The 19789-nt window shown below is 42.1% G+C and overlaps 1 protein-coding gene across 7 annotated transcripts in view; it reads right to left on the bottom strand.

Annotated features, from left to right (window-relative positions):
- The window catches only part of LOC112240468 (gastrula zinc finger protein XlCGF17.1-like), a 59088-nt gene that overhangs the window by 30676 nt on the left and 8623 nt on the right, over nucleotides 1–19789 (bottom strand). For 2 of the 7 annotated variants that reach the window (XM_042318367.1, XM_042318368.1), the window contains exon 1: nucleotides 2331–2438. The exons of 1 other annotated variant lie outside the window; for it this stretch is intronic. Coding sequence is in view for 2 of the 6 variants with exons in the window: in XM_042318371.1 (XP_042174305.1) it covers nucleotides 12525–13540; nucleotides 18791–18893 (1119 nt within the window). In the remaining 4 variants the exon portion in view is untranslated. Of the gene's footprint in view, nucleotides 1–2330; nucleotides 2439–3217; nucleotides 3977–12043; nucleotides 13541–18790; nucleotides 19040–19789 lie in introns of those variants that run through there. 4 more of the 7 variants (XR_006082882.1, XM_042318371.1, XM_042318369.1 and 1 more) reach the window with 4 other exon arrangements.

Genomic DNA, 19789 nt, shown 5'->3' with positions numbered 1-19789 from the left:
TTAGTGTTCCCTTTATTTTTTTGAGCAGTGTAGAATTAATTCAAATGTATATTTTTGAGCTAAATTCCAAATGCCTGTATTTACTTTCATTTTCATGAGTGTTCATGTCCTCTTGTTGTCAAATTGTATTTTTGCTCCTCTATGCCGTGTGCACCTTCCCATTTACACCAGAGATCTGTATATAATGACAAGATGCATGTCTCCACCCTAACAATGGGAGTCGTTGTCCCAAAGGCAGGAAGGCAGGCAACATGGTTAGGTCCAAAACAAGCCCATAGAAACGCATTGGGCTTATTTTGGACAGAATTTAGCGAGAGTGAAACCTCTTGCTTCGCCTCTTTCTCTATGACTTACACACACCAAGCCCCTCCCCCTGACTTTCACGACAACAAAGTTGTGAGATCACATCTTCCTCTCTGGCAAGCAGTTTTAACTAGCTATTTACATTTGTAGTTTGGTCCAAAAGAATGGTTCATATTGACACCAAAACACATTGAGACATTATTTTACTGTAATAGAGGAGAAGTTACCTTTTCTATCAAAACCCTTTTTATGTCTCAACTACTCAGATTTGAGAGCAGTTACACTACTAAAACCAGAGTATCAATGAACATTTATTCTGGAAAATGAATGCTCAGTTTGTCTCGCACGGTATTGGTACCGCTAGCAGCATTTTAGCCAAAGGCTTTTATACTAGCTGTCTAGTCTGTGTTTATTATTATTATACTTTTTTGGGGGGGTGGTAGATCAGCTTTAATATTGCAGACAGATTGTGGCTTCCATCATTGTAATTGTCTGCATAATTTCCAATTCCCCATAAAAAAATGTAAATATACACAGTGCCAGTCAAACATTTGGGCACACCCACTCATTCAAGGGTTTTTCTTTGTTTTACTATTTTCTATATTATAGAATAATAAGACATCCAAACTATGAAATAACACATGGAATCACAAATCAAAATACATTTTATATTTGAAATTCTTCAAAGTAGCCACCCTTTGCTTTGATGACAGCTTTACACACTCTTCGGCAAACTTAACGACTGTGTTGGCGCCACGCATGAGTGAACGGGGAGTACAGGAGGGGACTGAGCACGCACCCCTGAGGGGCCCCCGTGTTTAGGATCAGCGTGGCAGATGTGTTGTTACCTACCCTTACCATCTGGGGACAGTTGCAGAGGGAGGTGTTTAGTCCCAGTGTCCTTAGCTTAGTGATGAGCTTTGAGGGCACTATGGTGTTGAACGCTGATCTGTAGTCAATGAATAGCAATTTCACGTAGGTGTTCCTTTTGTCCAGGTGGGAAAGGGCAGTGTGGAGTGCAATAGAGATTGCATAATCTGTGGATCTTTGGGGAGGTATGCAAATTGTTGTGGGTCATGAGATACTCTACTTCAGGCGAGCAAAACCTTTAGAATTCTTTAATATTAGATTTCATGCACCAGCTGTTGGTTACAAATATACACAGACGCCACCCCTTGTCTTACAAAAGGCAGATGTTCCATCTTGCCGATGCAGCGCAAACCCTGCCAGCTGTATGCTATCTGTGTCATCGTTCACCCACAACTCCGTGAAACATAAGACATTACAGTTTATTTGTGATCGTAGCTCATCTATTTGGTCATCCAATCATTGTACGTTGGCTAGTTGGACTGAGGGTAGAGGCAGATTACCCACAAATAATGCCAAAAAACCCCACAATAGTTTTGAAAACCATAAAACGGCAGCCATCTACTCCAGCGCCATTCTTCTCAATTTTAAATTAAGTAACAACATTCGAACAATGTTTATTGTTGCCTAATCCTAATTTGAAATGATTCCACTAATTTGTATCAGTTCGCATTGCTTTCAATGAGGGTCTTTTATGTTGCGGGCGAACCGCAAATTCCATTATAGTGGCTAATCGTTATTCTGGCTAATTTTTACGTAGCTAGGGACAAGCGGGTACCAGGGCTGCTTCCATGAGGGGGACGGAGACGTTGGCCACATTCAGATAGAAATGTATTATGTAGAACAAACATGCCTCTGATTCTAAGGAATCATCTCAGTTCTATTCAGGGCATTTCTATCTGCAACTTTCCACAACGTTTTTGTACTGAACATCCCCAGGAGAACACGACTGAGTTATGTATGAACCTGGAACGCCTCACAAATGAACGTGTGGTGGACACCGCTCCGTGTGCTTGTAAAATATTTTTGATCACGTTCTTCTCTCACTCGGTTTGACAGAGAAATTACACAAAACCTTTCCCAAACGTGATAATATCTCGAGGATGTGTTATATAATACGTTATTTCGATAATAGACTGTTTAAACGTGCTATTACATACCTGTAGTAATAAAGCAAAACGCACAACAACGTTCTGTCGTTTTCTTTACTCCGAAGAATGGTGGCAGGCAACCCGGAACTTCCTGTTTCCCACTACCGTAGTGCAACAGCGACATGTATTGGACTGATGGACTAACTACTGCTGAAGCATGTAAAATATAAAGGGAATTTGATTAGCAAGACAAATAAACCTTGGTTCAAGAAAACTAAAGGTGTGTCTGTTTTAATGTCTAAGTTTTTTTAAACATTACATATGCATTGTACATGGTCTCTGTGGAAGGCCACAGAGATAATGCCAGTTGAATAATGTTTACATATCTTGCATTACTCATCTCATATGTATATACTGTATTCTATAACATCTATTGCATCTTAGCCTATGCCGCTCTGACATTGCTTATCCATATATTCATTTCTATTCTTATTCCATTCCTTTACTTAGATTTGTGTGTATTAGGTATTTGTTGTGGAATTGCTAGATATTACTTGCTAGATATTGCTGCACAGTCGGAACTAGAAGCACAAACATTTCGTTATGCTCGCAATAACATCTGTTAACCATGTGTATGTGATCAATAACATTTTATTTGGAAGATGAAGAACCTCATCCACCCGAGCCACGGCCTGTTCCCCCTGCTACCATGTAGCAAGCAGAGACGGTACAGGTGCATCAAAGCTGGTACCAAGAGAATGAAACTGCTTCTATCTCCAGGCCATAAGACTGTTGAATAGTCATCACTGATTTGATTTAGAGAATATTGGTGACTAGTAAATTGTCTTGTCCCAGTGTGTAGAGGTGTCGTGACATGTATTGAGTAGATAAATACAGATATATTTATTTGAAATTCATGAATTAAACAAAAGCATTACATTTACTGTAAAGATAACCCCCAAAAAACTACAATGATTCAGTAGATCAATACAGTTCCAGTACTCCAGCAGGTCTCACAGTTGCTTACGCTGACAAAACATGTTAGAGAATAGGTCAGATTTAGCTTTGTGATGCTCATTTCAACTTCCTGTCTTGTTCAGCTTCAGAAAAACAGCAAATATGTCACTTGAAACATTGTTTTTTGGTAATTCATTTTCCAAAAGAGAAGAGTTTGACCAGTACAAATGTACAAACTTTATTTTTAATTTGCAGATAAATTAAGCAGGTTTCAGTGAATACTGATCAGTAAAGTAAAGAGAGGCTAACATTCTATAAACGCTCCCTTTCCTCTGCACAGTTCTCTCTCAGTGAGAAACAATAGGATTACAATAGAGTGTTCTACGATTTCTTGATAATTAAGTGAAGGAATGATTTTAATCTTAGATAGTCAGAGAACAGATGAGGAATCTCACATTTATGTATATGTTGGTGTGTTTTTAAGTGGCCATGTTGAGAGAAACTCTTCCAACAGTCAGAGCAGGAGTAAGGCTTTTCTCCAGTGTTGAATGTTGAACTGTCAGATCCCTTGAAATTTTGCAGCTCTTCCCACAGTCAAAGCAGGGATAAATATTCTACATTGTCTGTATTTTTAGGTGTATTTTTAGCTTGATAGAATTGGAAAATCTCCTCACAACGTGGGAAGTGGTGAGACCTCTGAGCTCTGTGGTCTTTCTGTAGTTGCTCTCTGGATGTAGAGAATGTCTCAACATGGTCTCCTGTGTGAACAACATCCAAAGAACCAGTCAGGTGGTGTGATATACATTTCAATCAAAAAAATGTATAAAGCCCTTTTTACATCTGCAGTTGTCATTAAGTGCTTTACAGACACCCTAACCTAACGTATAACCTAATGTATAAGGTGTACAGATATACGTTAGATATACGTTAGGTTAGGCTAAGGTGTAAAAAAAAAATGCCTCAATGAGGTTGACAGAAACCAGAAGCTTCTAGGTTTCAGGCTTTGGCTTCCTCTCTGCCTTCTTCCTGAAAAATGGATGCTCCCGGTGTTTGATCGACTCCACTGAGGGGGCAGGAACCAAGACTAAAACCCCAAAGGGAAACCAATACAGAAGCAGAGGGACTAGTAAAAACTCCTTAGAAGGAACCTAGGAAAACTCTAGAGAAGAACCAGGCTCCGAGCAGTGGCCGCTCCTCTTCTGGCTGTACTAGGTGACAAATGACTTGATATATAGTGCCTTCGGAAAGTATTCAGACCCCTTGACTTTTTCCACATATTGTAACGTTACAGCCTTATTCTAAAACAGATTAAATAGTCCCCCCCCCCCTCATCAATCTACACACAATACCCCAGAATGACAAATAAAAAAAAGTTTTTTAGAAATGGCAATTTATATATTTTTTTAAACCGGAAATATCACATTTTCCGACCCTTTACTCAGTACTTTGTTGAAGCACCTTTAGCAGCGATTACAGCATCGAGTTCTCCAGGGTATGACGTTACAAGCTTGGCACACTTGTATTTGGGGAGTTTTTCTCCCATTCTTCTCTGCAGATCCTCTCAAGCTCTGTCAGGTTGAAAGGGGAGCGTTGCTACACAGCTATTTTCAGGTCTCTCCAGAGATATTTGATCGGGTTCAAGTCCGGGCTATGGCTGGGCCACTCAAGGACATTACAAAACTTGTCCCGAAACCACTCCTGCTGTGTCAGAGTGACCATCAGGTTCTGCTCACCTACCTGACCAAGGCCCTTCTCCCCTGCTTCCTCAGTTTGCCCGGGCTGCCAGCTCAAGCAAGCATCTTGGTGGTTCCAAACTTCTTCCATTTAAGAATGATGAAGGCCACTGTGTTCTTGGGGAACTTCAATGCTGCAAACATTTTTGGTACCCTTCCCCAGATCTGTGCCTCCACACAATGCTGTCTCTGAGCTCTAAGGACAATTCCTTTGACCTCATGGCTTGGTTTTTGCTCTGACAAGCACTGTCAACTGTGGGACCTTATATAGACAGGTGTCTGCCTTTCCAAATCATATCCAATCAATTGAATTTACCACAGGTGGACTCCAATCAAGTTGTAGAAACATCTCAAAGATGATCAATGGAAACAGGATGCACCAGAGCTCAATTTCGAGTCTCATAGCAAAGGGTCTGAATATTTATGTAAATAAGGTATTGATGTTTAATTTTTTTGAAAAAATATCTAAAAACCTGTTTTCGCTCTGGCATTATGGGGTATCGTGTGTAGATTGTAGAGTGGAAATCTGTGGTAGAAAAAATGTATGACAATTGAGACACTACGTTACCCTATTGAAAGATTAGTGGAATCTGTGTGGGTAGCTGGACAGGTAGGATGACTGACAGTGAAGGTGAACAGGTGGTCACGTGTCAGGTGACAGAGGAATGGATGAGACTGAGGCAGGAATTAGTGGATTCATGGATGCACAGAACTTCTGGATCAGACAGAGTTAAGGAAGAGAAAGCAGTGAGCTCAGGCGATGGCAATATCCTCCTTTTATGGAGTTGAGATCTGTCTGACATTTCCACCTGACCTAATTAAAGCGCCCCTGGCCCAGCTGAGTAAGTGGCAATGAATTAAAGGATTATTCCACCAACTCCATGGGCCTTTTCTACAGACACCCTGGAAATTTGTTAAATTCCACACTCCTCAAAAAAGGCTCATTGCTCCCCGTCCTCTGTCATCTCAGGGAGAGGAATTAGTCGGGCAAATGGCCGGATATATGTCCGGATTCTTCACCTGGATCTCCACTGATCTAACACGACCATCGGTTCCAGGCATGGTCTTAGTGATATGGCCCACCGGCCAGGAGGCTCGAGGCAGCTGAGGGTCCACCAGCTAAGATCTGGCTGTGTCGCCACCGGCGTCTGCCAACGAGGTTGGTATGAGCATACATGGCTTGAGGAAGTGATGCATCTCTGCGTCCCATCAAGGGCATATTCGGTGTACCGGATCGGGGTCAGCGATGTCTGCAGAGAGATATCCCCAGGGTTTGGAGTTCAGTATCTCTTCCACCTCTATCAGGACGTACTAGGGGACAGTTTGGTCCCCTAGTACGACTCGTAAGGCTGTCTTTTTCAGATTTGATCTCTTGCTCCCATGTTCCTCCAAAATGAGGAGCTCCTGGAGGGTTAAATTTGAATGAGATTTGTTGGTCCATCAGCTGATCCTGGAGGCTGGGTTCCATGGCTTGGAAGGCTTCCTCCAACCTGGCTTCTCCTGCCTTGAAGTTCGTACCTCTGTCAGCCAGGATCTCGTAGGGTTTCCCCCGTCGGGAGATAAACCGCCATGGGGCCATGAGGAAGGCTTCAGTATCCAAACTCTCCAGTAGGTCCAGGTGGACACATCTAGTTGTCAAACACTTGAATAGAATGCCCCAGCGCTTTTCCACACGGCGTCCTAGCCTGATCATCAAGGAACCAAAGCAGTCTACTCCTGTTGACCAGAAGGGTGGTTTAAGGAGGCGCAAGTGAGCAGGGGGTAAATCTGCCATTTTGGGCATCGTGGCTCCGGCCCGCCATCTCTGACATTCTACGCAGGCGTATTGGTGCTTACGAATGACTCCTCACCCTCCAATTATCCAGTACTTCCACTTCATCTCCCCATAGACCCTCTCTGGCCCTGGGTGGAGAAGCCTCTCATCATAACTCTTAATGAGGAGCCTGGTAAGAGGGTGTCTGGAGTCAAGGATAATTGGGTGGATAGCATCGGGGTCCAAAACTTCTGCTTGGCGCAGCCTCCCCCCGACTCTGATCACTCCAAGGATTGGATCATATTCTGGGGCGAGAGAGAGAAGACGGCTCTCCTTAGCAACTTCCCTACCGGCTTTCAGAGCTTTTAACTCCTCAGGGAAGCTAACTGCTTGTGCATGCTGGAGGAGTAGTGTCTCTGCCGCAAGGGAGGTGGGTATAGAAGCCACCCCATCTGAGGTCTGGTTTGTGGCGGCGATCAGATCCGGCAGTGTTTGGGATTGTGCTAGGTCAGGGAGAGCTGTTGTTGGTTCCGTAGAGATGCTGTAGCATTGGGCGGACTTGCTTAACTCATGAGCTTCAGTTGGTTGCGGAGGGGCCACACACCCGGGGGCTGTCGGTCACTCGTTCTCTGGTTGGGACAAGAATGGTGGTCCCAAGCTCCAGCGATGGGGTTGAGCCAGTTCCTTAAGGGTTTTACCGCAAGTAACGTCATCAGCAGGATTGTTTATGCTATCAACATACCTCCAGTCCTGGACTTCTGTTAGGTCTTGGATTTCCGCAATGCGGGTTCCAACGAACACCTTATACCTGCAGGACTCCGACTTGAGCCAGGTCAATACAGTGGTTGAATCACTCCAGTAGATGACCCTTTGGATTGGCAAGGTGAGCTCGGCTCGCAAGGTAGAGGTCAACTGGGCTCCGGAAAGGGCAGCACTGAGTTCCAGCCTAGGCATTGACAACTGCTTCTTGGGTGCGACCCTGGACCTGGCCATGACAAAGGAGACATGGGTGTGGCCTGCCTTATCCTCCAACCATGTGGCCAGGTCTCTGAGAGCATTGGTGCTTCTCGAGCCCTCTCTCAGGATGCCCTTATTCAAACAATGTTCAATGAAACTGTCTCTGAGGTACACTGGAAGTTTGATAAGAAGCCTGTCCATGTGGGAGCCACATTTCAGCGATGAAGTAGTTATCATCATCATGCTTTCCATAGTTTAAGCCTGTAGCTACCTAGGCCTTGCTAACTAGTTATTGTGTTATCCAGCTAGCTATAAAATTGCATGCTAACACAAAAGATTTGTATAACTAACCCAAGATAGACTACACACTGTTGTTTCCAATGGGGGACTTTTATTATGAAGGCGACCCATAAATTATACTGTTGTGGATAATCATTATTGTGGCTAGCTTCACACAAAAGTGAGCCCAGCTAGCTAGCGAGTAGCGACCATAACATAGCTATTTGCCAGCTTGATGTTAGGTAATTTAGCTACAGTGGCTAGTAAAGGTTAGAAAACTATCTAGCGTGCTAGCTAATCCAAACAAAACTCAACATACTACATGGTAAATCTATTCCGTACAATGTGCTATGTTAACCTGTTAGCTAGCTAGCCTAGTTGGTAAGCCTAACATCAACGCCAGCTAACGTTAGGATGCTACAGTTATGGCTCTTCCATTAGCTAGCTAGCCTTCCGTTGGCCTTCCACCACTGGCTATTGGTTCACTGTAATTACAAGTAAGTACCCTTCAAGATAGACTTCATTATCACCGGCCAAATCCTGTGTAACACCTAGTAATTACATTGTACTTGTGCAGATATTAAATATACTCTGTGTTGTACTAGTGTATTTGTTATGTCACTTCCACAAGCTTTAAATTGAGGGCCAGGTTGTCAGGGTGGGTAATGTACAGGTACACATGAATTACTCCTAAAGATATACTTCACTTTAACTAGCTAAATCCTGTGTAAGAACTAGACATTACATTGCCTGTGCTTTGAATGTTTCTTATTCCTCATCTGGGATGACACTTGTATTATATTTGTTTTCGTAAACTCTACCAAGTTAACCCAGATCGGACACTTTATTTTGGGGGCTAGTGCTAGCAACAGCGTTGACTGTAGATATAGTTTGAACAGTGCACATTAATGTTTAAGTAATTACATTTTTTAAAATTATATTTATTTGACCAGGGAAGTTGACAGAACACGTTCTCATTTACAGCAACAACCTGGGGAATCGTTACAGGGGAGAGGAGGGGGGATGAATGAGCCTGGAAGCTGGGGATGATTAGAGGGCCATGATGGTCAGAATGAGAATTTAGCCAGGACTCCGGGGTTAACACCCCTACTCTTACGATAAGTAAGAGAAAGGTAACACAATCTTCCTCTCTGGTTCCATTGCCTAATAGTAAGTGGTTCATTGTTGATTTGTGGTGGTAATGCTGTCCCCTGGGCTTTGGTACCTTATAAAACACTTCAAAATGACAATACTTTTTTTTCCATTTTATTTAACTGTTATTTAATAAGAAACATATGTAAGTCCTTTATAATGCAAAACATCTATGTGTGTGTATTGTAGCAATTACTGGTGGCTAGCAAATTGGCTTGTCCCCATGGTGATGTGTAAAGATGTAGTGACATGTTTTGAGTAGATAATAGACATGTAAATTACTTTGAATTCCATGAATTAAACAAAAACATTGTATTGTCTGTATAGATAACCCAGAAAACAAAGATTGACCAGCACAAATTCATGTAGAATGTTTATTTTTTCATTAGCAGATCAATTAAGTTCGTTACAGTTATACAAATGCATTAATGATCAATGACTAAAATAATGAATCTAGTTTTAAAAGACAATTTAATAAACATGTAGTTTCATAGCCTGTGTATCATTAAACAAAAGTTGTTGTGTAGTAAAAAAAGAACTGACACCATCTCTAGCTGATACATGTGTCTACTAGCTCATTTTCACAGAGAACTGCAGAGGGACAACTTGGTGTCAGAGCAAAATGTACTGTATGTAAAAAAAAAAAAAAAGATTTAAAAAAAAAGAACATTGCGCACTATTTAGTATTTTACGGTATGTTATGTTACATTGGCCTATAACTGTAATACGATTTGTAGGATGTATAGTATGTTACGAATTAGATTTTGTACAATATGTTACGAATTTGCTATACGTATGATATTTTACGAATTCCAATTAGTTGTTGCTAACATTAACATGGTAAGTAGTTGAATGCTAGGCTAACATGTTAAGCAGACTATATATACAAAAGTATGAGGACACCCCTTCAAAATAGTGGATTTGTATATTTCCGCCACACCCTTTGCTGACAGGAGTATAAAATAGAGCACACAGCCATGCATTGGCAGTAGAATGGCCTTAATGAAGAGCTTTGTGACTTTCAATGTGGCACCGTCAGTTCATAAAATTTCTGCCCTGCTTGAGCTGCCCTGTTCAACTGTAAGTGCTGTCATTGTGAAATGGAAATGTCTAGGAGCAACGGCTCAGCCGTGAAGTGGTAAGCCACACAAGCTCAAAACACAGGACCGCTGAGTGCTGAAGCATGTAAAAATGGTCTGTCCTCGGTTGCAACACTCACTATCAAGTTCCAAACAGCTTCTGGAAGCAATGTCAACAAGAACTGTTCGTTGGGAGCTTCATAAAATGGGTTTCCATGGCCGAGCAGCAGCACACATGCCTAAGATCACCATGCGCAATGCCAAGCGTTGGCTGGAGTGGTGTAAAACTAAACACCATTGGACTGACGCAGTGGAAACATGTTCTCTGGAGTGATGAATCACACTTCATCATCTAGCAGTCCGACGGACTAATCTGGGTTTGGTGGATGCCAGGAGAACGCTACCTGCCCCAATGCATAGTGCCAACTGTAAAGTTTGGTGGAGGACAACTAACGGTCTAAAACGAATGGTTTTTCATGGTTCGGACTAGTCCCCTTAGTTCCAGTGAAGGGAAATCTTAAAGCTACAGCATACAATGACATTATAGATGATTCTGTGCTGCCAACTTTGCAGCAACAGTTTGGGGAAGGCCCTTTCCTGTTTCAGCGTGACAATGCCCCCGAGCACAAATAGACGTCCATACACAAATGGTTTGTCGAGATCGGTGTGGAAGAACTTAACTGGCCTGTACAGAGCCCTGACCTTAACCCCATCGAACACCTTTGGGATGAATTGAAACGTTGACTGCGAGCCAGACCTAATCGCCCAACATCAGTGCCCGAACTCACTAATGCTCTTGTGGCTAAATGGAAAAAGTCCCCACAGCAATGTTCCAACATCTAGTGTAAAGCCTTCCCAGAAGAGTGGAGGCCGTTATTGCAGCAAAAGGGGGACCAAGTCCATATTAATGCCCATGATTTTGAAATGAGATGTTTGACGAGCAGGTGCCCACATACACTACCGTTCAAAAGTTCGGGGCCAATAAGAAATGTCCTTGTTTTTTTTAAAGAAAAGCCTTCTTTTTTTCCCATTAAAATAACATCAAATTGATCAGAAATACAGTGCAGTCTCAAATTCAACAGTGAAGAGGCGACTCCGGGATGTTGGCCATCTAGGCAGAGTTCCTCGGTCCAGTGTCTGTGTTCTTTTGCCCATCTTAATCTTTTCTTTTTATTGGCCAGTCTGAGACTGCCTAGAATGCCAGCATCCCGGAGTCGCCTCGTCACTGTTGACGTTGAGACTGGTGTTTTGCGGGTACTAATTTAATGAAGCTACCAGTTGAGGACTTTCTCAAACTAGACATTAATGTACATCTTGCTCAGTTGTGCACTGGGGCCTCCCACTCCTCTTGATATTCTGGTTAGGGCCAGATTGCTCTGATCTGTGAAGGGAGTAGTACACAACATTGTACGAGATTTTCCGTTTCTTGGCAATTTCTCCCATGGAATAGCCTTCATTTCTCAGAACAAGAATAGACTGACGAGTTTCAGAAGAAAGTTATTTGTTTCTAGACATTTTGAGCCTGTAATCGAACCCACAAATGCTGATGCTCCAGATACTCAACTAGTCTAGTTTTATTGCTTCTTTAATCAGCACAACTGTTTTCAGCTGTGCTAACATAATTGCAAAAGGGTTTTCTATTGTTCAATTAGCCTTTTTAAATGATAAACTTGGATTAGCTAACAACGTGCCATTGGAACACAGGAGTGATGGCTGCTGATGATGGGCCTCTGTACACCGATGTAGATTTTCCATTTAAAAAATCTGCTGTTTCCAGCTACAATAGTCATTTACAACATGAACAATGTCTACACTGTATTTCTGATCAATTTGATGTTATTTTAAATGGACAAAAAAAAAGATTTTCTTTCAAAAACAAGGACATTTCTAAGTGACCCCAAACTTTTGAATGGTAGTGTACTTTTGGTCATGTAGTGTAGTTGCAAAGTTGCTTATTAGCTAAAATGCTAAAGTTGTCCGTGATGAAATTTGAACACGCAACCGTTGGGTTGCTAGACTTTCATGTTATATGCTGACTCATCCATCCACCCGACCAACCACCATCCTATTGTTTTTTCCTTAAAGGGACATTTTAAAATGTTTCAACTTCCTATTCATCATCCCCAGCACCACCCCAACATTAACACATGTGAAAATGGCGCATTTCTATGTTTTGAAGTTTAAAAAAAGTTGGAGGAAGATGATTTCCAATGTCATCATTCTAGAACGCTCCCTTTCCTCTGCACAGTTCTCTCACAGTGAGAAACGTGTTCTAAGCTTTCTTCATTTGATCCAATTCACTCTTACCACTTCTTTTATGAGATGAGAATTAATTGATAGAGTGACTTTAATCTTAGTTGGTCTGAGAGAAGTGATGAGGCTTCTCTCCTTTATGTATACATTGATGTGTTTTTAAGGTAGCCAATCGGGAAAAACTCTTCCCACAGTCAGAGCAGTAGTAAGGCTTCTCTCCTGTGTGTGTTCTCTGATGAGATTTTAGCTCAGTTGATGTTGTGAAGCATTTTCCACAGTCAGAACAGGAATAAGGCTTCTCTCCTTTATGTATACGTTGGTGTATTTTTAAGTTGCCCTGTTGGGAGAAACTCTTCCCACAGTCAGAGCAGGAATAAGGCTTATCTCCTGTATGTATTCGCTGGTGACATTTTAATATATCCAATCGGGTGAAACTCTTTCCACAGTCAGAGCAGGAGTAAGGCTTCTCTCCTGTGTGTATTCGCTGGTGACATTTTAAGTGGACCTGTTGAGAGAAACTCTTCCCACAGTCAGAGCAGCAGTAAGGCTTCTCTCCTGTGTGTGTTCTCTGATGAACTCTTAACTCAGCTGATGTTGTGAAGAATTTTCCGCAGTCAGAGCAGAAGTAATGCTTCTCTCCTGTATGTATATGTTGGTGGGTTTGTAAGTGGCTCTGTTGAGAGAAACTCACCCCACAGTCAGAGCAGAAGTAAGGCTTCTCCCCGGTGTGTATTTTTAGGTGTGTTTTTAAGTTGCTTGATACAGAGAAACTCTTCCCACAGTCAGAGCATGAGTAAGGCTTCTCTCCTGTGTGTGTACGTTGGTGTGTTTTTAAGCTGCTCTGTTGAGAGAAACTCTCCCCACAGTCAGAGCAGGAGTAAGGTTTTTCTCCAGTGTGGACTCGCAGATGAACTGTCAGAGCCTGTGATGTTGTGAAACTCTTCCCACAGTCAGTGCAGGAATACAGATGATCTCCTGTGTGTATTTTTAGGTGTATTTCTAGTTTTGATAGAATTGGGAAAATCTCCTCACAATGTGGGCAGTGGTGAGACCTCTTAGCTCTGTGATCTTCCTGCTGTTGCTCTCCGGATGTAGAGTATATCTCAACATGGTCTCCTGTGTGAACAACATCAGAAGAACCGGTCAGTTGGTGTTATACATATGACTTCATATCAGTAGGCTGTACAATACAGGAAATAAAGCTATTAGGGCTGTCCGTACAAAAAAATGATTCCCGTTCGACCGAGAGTCTTGTTTTCTTTCAACCAAATGTTTTGATTTTAAAAACGTGTATTTTTCCATATATATGTGCTGAAATAAAATCACCTATATGGAGGCTACTGAGCTTGTCTGATGCTTTAAGCACTGCGATTTAAAAATGAAGACACACAAAATACTCACGAGGGATCCAGAGATCAATACGGCGTAACCAGAATAAAATACATCTGTTCTCGACTCTCCTCCTCCCGCTGCTGCGTTATGATTTTCATATCATTTATAATAAAGTCTTTATATCTCAAATCAATGTCATGTGGTTAATCAAAATTATATCTAAATTAAAATGAATCTAAAAGTAACTTCTATTGCCGATATGTAAAACTAGCCAACAAATAAAAACATTGCAACCTGCAGGTAGAACATACCCCGATGAAAATAGATATTCTATGAATCAAATTGGCTACACATGGCCTGTCTAGCAAACTTGAAACATAATTTCAACAAATCATTTGGTCTGGCCTGTGCTAGCAAACTTGCAACATTGTATAAAATATTCTGGGCCCTTATGAGTTTCCCATGCCAGCGAGCTCCAGACAGACAAGAGCTGTAGGCTATTTTGCGTAAGGGATAAGAAGTAATCAGGTCGGCCTATTTTATGACATTTCCACTGGATCAGAGCATTACAATTTTTACCCTTTCATGCTGAGTGGTTATCAAAAGGGAGAGAGATGGAAAGACTTTTTAAATAGGCTACATTGAGGAACTATTTTCATTCTCAATGGATATAGAAACAGACTTTGTTTACTTGCTGTTTGATGTGAAGACATTTTTTATTTGAGAAACTCCACAGTGACGGTGAGTTAAGACAATCAGAAATAGTTTCAGATCCCCAAATGGGCACATTTATAGGCCTACATTTGCACTGAGGCCAGCTAGCCTATAGGCCTACTTCTATGTGTAATCAGGTCAGGTAGCCTATAGGCCTACTTCAATGTCTAATCAGGCCAGCTAGCCTATAGGCCTACTTCTATCTGTAATCAGGCCAGCTAGCCTATAGGCCTACTTCTATGTCTAATCAGGCCAGCTAGCCTATAGGCCTACTTCTATGTGTAATCAGGCCAGCTAGCCTATAGGCAGGCCAGCTAATCTTCTATGTGTGTGTGTAATCAGGCCAGCTAGCCTATAGGCCTATTGGCCAGCTAGCCTCTTAATCAGGCCAGCTAAAAAAAATCAGGCCAGCTAGCCTAAACTTCTATGTGTAATCAGGCCAGCTAATGGAACTTCTATGTGTAATCAGGCCAGCTAGCCTAACCCTACTTCTATGTGTAATCAGGCAGCTAGCCTATAGGCACTCTAAAAGGTTGGCCTATACACTCTGTGTGTGACCACTCCTACATTGACAATGGTAAGACTGTAATAACAAATATTGAATGCAAAACTGGTGAAAAAATAATTGTCAACTCGTAAATGGAAGGAAATACACCAAAACCGTTCTCACAAGTGTAGCCTAGGTTGTATACACTCTGCAAACAATGTGTCCACTCCTACAATGACAATGGTAAGACTGTAATAATAATATATTGAATGCATACACTGGTGATAGTGGTGTGCCATCCCCTCTGCAGTGGACGAGTCCACCCAGACAGGCAAATGGACGAGTCCACCCAGACAGGCAAATGGACGAGTCCACCCAGACAGGCAAATGGACGAGTCCACCCAGACAGGCAAATGGACGAGTCCACCCAGACAGGCAAATGGACGAGTCCACCCAGACAGGCAAATGGACGAGTCCACCCAGACAGGCAAATGGACTAGTCCACCCAGACAGGCAAATGGACTAGTCCACCCAGACAGGCGTGAATCAGACAGGTGTCTCGTGTATCATACATTTTTTATAAATACAGTATCAATCAAAAGTTGACACACTCACTCATTCAAGGGTTTTTCTTTATTTTTACTATTTTCTATATTGTATAATAATAGTGAAGACATCAAAACTTTGAAATAACACATATGGAATCATGTATTAAACAAAAAAGTGAAATCAAAATATATTTTATATTTGAGATTCTCCAGAGTAGCCACCCTTTGCCTTGATGACAGCTTTGCACAGTCTTGGCATTCTCTCAACCAGCTTCATGAGGTAGTTACCTGGAATGCATTTCAATTAACAGGTGTACCTGTCTTCCAGCTTCACCTCAGATGGCAGACCAAATAAATGCTTCACAGAGTTCAACAGACACACCTCAACATCAACATTTCTGAGGAGACTGTGTGAATCAGACCTTCATGGTTGAATTGCTGCAAAGAAACCACTACTAAAGGACACCAATGATAAGAAGAGACTTGCTTGGGCCAAGAAACACGAGCAATGGACATTAGACCGGTGGAAATCTGTCCTTTGGTCTGATGAGTCCAAATGGGAGATTTCTGGTTCTAACCTCTGTCTTTGTGAGACGCACACTAGGTGAACAGATGATCTGACCCCTCCTGTCTCAGCCTCCAGTATTTATGCTGCAGTAGTTTGTGTGTCAGGGGGCTAGGGTCAGTCTGTTATATCTGGAGTATTTCTCCTGTCTTATCCTGTGTCCTGTGCAAATTTAAGTATGCTCTCTCTAATTCTCTCTTTCTTTCTTTGTTTCTCTCTCTCGGAGGACCTGAGCCCTAGGACCATGCCTCGGGACTACCTGGCATGACGACTCCTTGCTGTCCCCATACCACCTGGCCGTGCTGCTGCTCCAGTTTCAACTGTTCTGCCTGTGGCTATGGAACCCTGCCTGACCTGTTCACCGGACGTGCTACCTGTCCCAGACCTTTCAACTCTCTAGAGACAGCAGGAGCGGTAGAGATACTCTCAATGATCGGCTATGAAAAGCCAACTGACATTTACTCCTGAGGTGCTGACCTGTTGAACCCTCGACAACCACTGTGATTATTATTATTTGACAAAACTGGTCATTTATGAACATTTGAACATCTTGGCCATGTTCTGTTATAATCTCCACCCGGCACAGACAGAAGAGGACTGGCCACCCCTCATAGCCTGGTTCCTCCTCTACCACCTGGCCTTTCTAGGGAGTTTTTTCCACCCAGACAGGCAAATGGACTAGTCCACCCAGACAGGCAAATGGACTAGTCCACCCAGACAGGCAAATGGACTAGTCCACCCAGACAGGCAAATGGACTAGTCCACCCAGACAGGCAAATGGACTAGTCCACCCAGACAGGCAAATGGACTAGTCCACCCAGACAGGCGTGAATCAGACAGATGTCTCGTGTGCCATACATTTTTTATATATTCAGTACCAGTCAAATGTTTGGACACACCTACTCATTCAAGGGTTTTCTTTATTTGTACTATTTTCTACATTGTAGAATAACAGTGAATACATCAAAACTATGAAATAACACATATGGAATCATGTAGTAACCAAAAAAGTGTTAAACAAATCAAAGATAATTTTATATTTGAGATTCTTCAAAGTTGACACCCTTTGCCTTGATGACAGCGCTACACACTCTTGGCATTCTCTCAACCAGCTTCATGAGGTAGTCACCTGGAATGTATTTCAATGAACAGGTGTGCCTTGTTAAAAGTTCATTTGTGTAATTTCTTATCTTCTTAATGCGTTTGAGCCAATCAGTTGTGTTGTGACATGGTAGGGGTAGTATACAGAAGATAGGGCTATTTGGTAAAAGACCAAATCCATATTATGACAATAACTGCTCAAATAAGCAAAGAGAAACAACAGTCCATCATTACCTAAATACACAGTCAGTCAATCCGGAAGATGTCAAGAACTTTTAAAGTTTCTTCAAGTGCATTCGCAAAAACCATCAAGTGCTATGATGAAACTGGCTCTCATGAGGACCGCCACAGGAAAGGAAGACCCAGACTCTGCTGCAGAGGATAAGTTCATTAGAGTTACCAGCCTCAAAAATTGCAGCCCAAATAACTGCTTCACAGAGTTCAAGTAACAGACATCCCAACATCAACTGAGATTTTTGATATAAAACCACTGTGTCTTTGTGAGGCGCAGACTAGGTCCTCCTTCCCACCGTGAAGCATGGAGGAGCAGGTGTGATTGTGTGGGGGTGCTCTGCTGGTGACACTGTCAGTGATTTATTTAGAATTCAAGGCACACTTAACCCACATGGCTACCACAGCATTCTGCAGCGATACGCCATCCCAACTGGTTTGCGCTTAGTGGGGCTATTATTTGTTTTTCAACAGGACAATGACCCAACACCTCCAGGCTGTGTAAGGGCTATTTGACCAAGAAGGAGAGTGATGGACTGCTGCATCAGATGACCTGGCCTCCACAATCACCCAACCTCAACCCAATTGAGATGGTTTAGAATGAGTTGGAGCGCAGAGTGAGGGAAAAGCAGCCAACAAGTGATCAGCATATGTGGAAACCCCTTCAAGACTGTTGGAAAAGCATTCCTCATGAAGTTGGTTGAGAGAATGCCAAGAGTGTGCAAAGCTGTCATCAAGACAAAGGGTGGCTACTTTGAAGAATCTAAAATATATTTTGATTTGTTTAACACTTTTTTGGTTACTACATGGTTCCATGTGTTATTTCGTAGTTTTGATGTCATCAGTATTATTCTACAATGTAGAAAATAGTAAAAAATAAAGAATGGGTGTGTCCAAACTTTTGACTGGTACTGTATATTTGCTCGACTAAAAAAAATCTTGGTCGACTAACAGCCTATTGACCAACAATTGACCAGTCAACTAAATGGGGTCTATGGCCCTAAAAGCTACTCCACAGTTGAGGGCAGAAAGGGGTAAATATTATGAGTCATATCATCCTCCACTCACTATCACAAGGGTTAGTAACTACACAGACATTTCATATCATCCTCCACTCACTATCACAAGGGTTAGTAACTACACAGACTCATTTCATATCATCCTCCACTCACTATCACAAGGGTTAGTAACTACAGACTCATTTCATATAACTTTAAAACGCTGACAGTGTGTCTACTTCACTTCTTTAGTCTACTCTCTGATCACTCAAGATAGCCCCAGTTATTCAGGGATATGTTGTCAGAATTCAACCTATCAATAGACTGGGTCATAACTTATGGAGGTCTATTACTCAAACTTCTGAAGATATAGTTAGAACCTGCTCTTACCATGAGAAACATATTTCCCAATCTTCTCCTCCTCTTCTTCATCTTTAATGTTGACATTCAGCTCCAGTGTTTGACTGCAGTCTTCCAGCTTCACTGATGTCATCTCTGGATCCTGCAGTGCAAACTGGACTCCACTGTCACAATCAGGACCCAGTGACTGTAGGTTTGGACTCCGTGTGGAAGGAGAGAGGCAGGCTGGGTTTGTCCTCACTGTTGATGTTACCGGCCTCAGACTTAATCTGAGTCGGCCTGTAGTAATAAAGAGAAAAGTACACAAAAATGAGTCTTGAAAGTTCTGACACAATCTTTATTCTCAAACTATATTAGATCAGGTAGCTAAGAGCTGACAACAAAACATTCAATTCATCCTTACATTAGACAAAGTTCACACTATAAAGGGTTCACTACGTAAATGAACGTAGCGTATGCTAAACTAGATTTCCTAAACAGTGCATTCAGATAATATTCAGAACTCGACATTTTACACATTTTGTTACGTTTCAGCCTTATTCTAAAATGTATTAAATAGTTTTTCCCCTCATCAATCTACAGACAATACACCCCATAATGACAAAGCGAAAACAGGTTTTAAGAATTTTTTGCAAATGTATTAAAAATTTAAAACAGAAATATCATATTTACATAAGTATTCAGACCCATTTACTCAGTACTTTGTTGAAGCACCTTTGGCAGCGATTACAGCCTTAAGTCTTTTTGGGTTTGACATTATAAGCTGTATTTGGTGAGTTTCTTTCATTCTTCTTTGCAGATCCTATCAAGCTCTGTCAGGATGGATGGGGAGCGTCGCTGCACAGCCATTTTCAGGTCTCTCCAGAGATGTTCAATCTGGATCAAGTCCGGGCTCTGGCTGGGCCACTCAAGGACATTCAGAGACTTGTCCCAAAGCCACTCCTGCATTGTCTTGACTGTGTACTTAGGGTCGTTGTCCTGTTGGAAGGTGAACCTTTACCCCCAGTCTGAGGTCCTTAGCAGGTTTTC

Source organism: Oncorhynchus tshawytscha, unplaced genomic scaffold (genome assembly GCF_018296145.1).
Source record: "Oncorhynchus tshawytscha isolate Ot180627B unplaced genomic scaffold, Otsh_v2.0 Un_contig_2903_pilon_pilon, whole genome shotgun sequence".
Classification (NCBI taxonomy): domain Eukaryota; kingdom Metazoa; phylum Chordata; class Actinopteri; order Salmoniformes; family Salmonidae; genus Oncorhynchus; species Oncorhynchus tshawytscha.
This window is presented reverse-complemented; position numbering and strand designations above follow the sequence as displayed.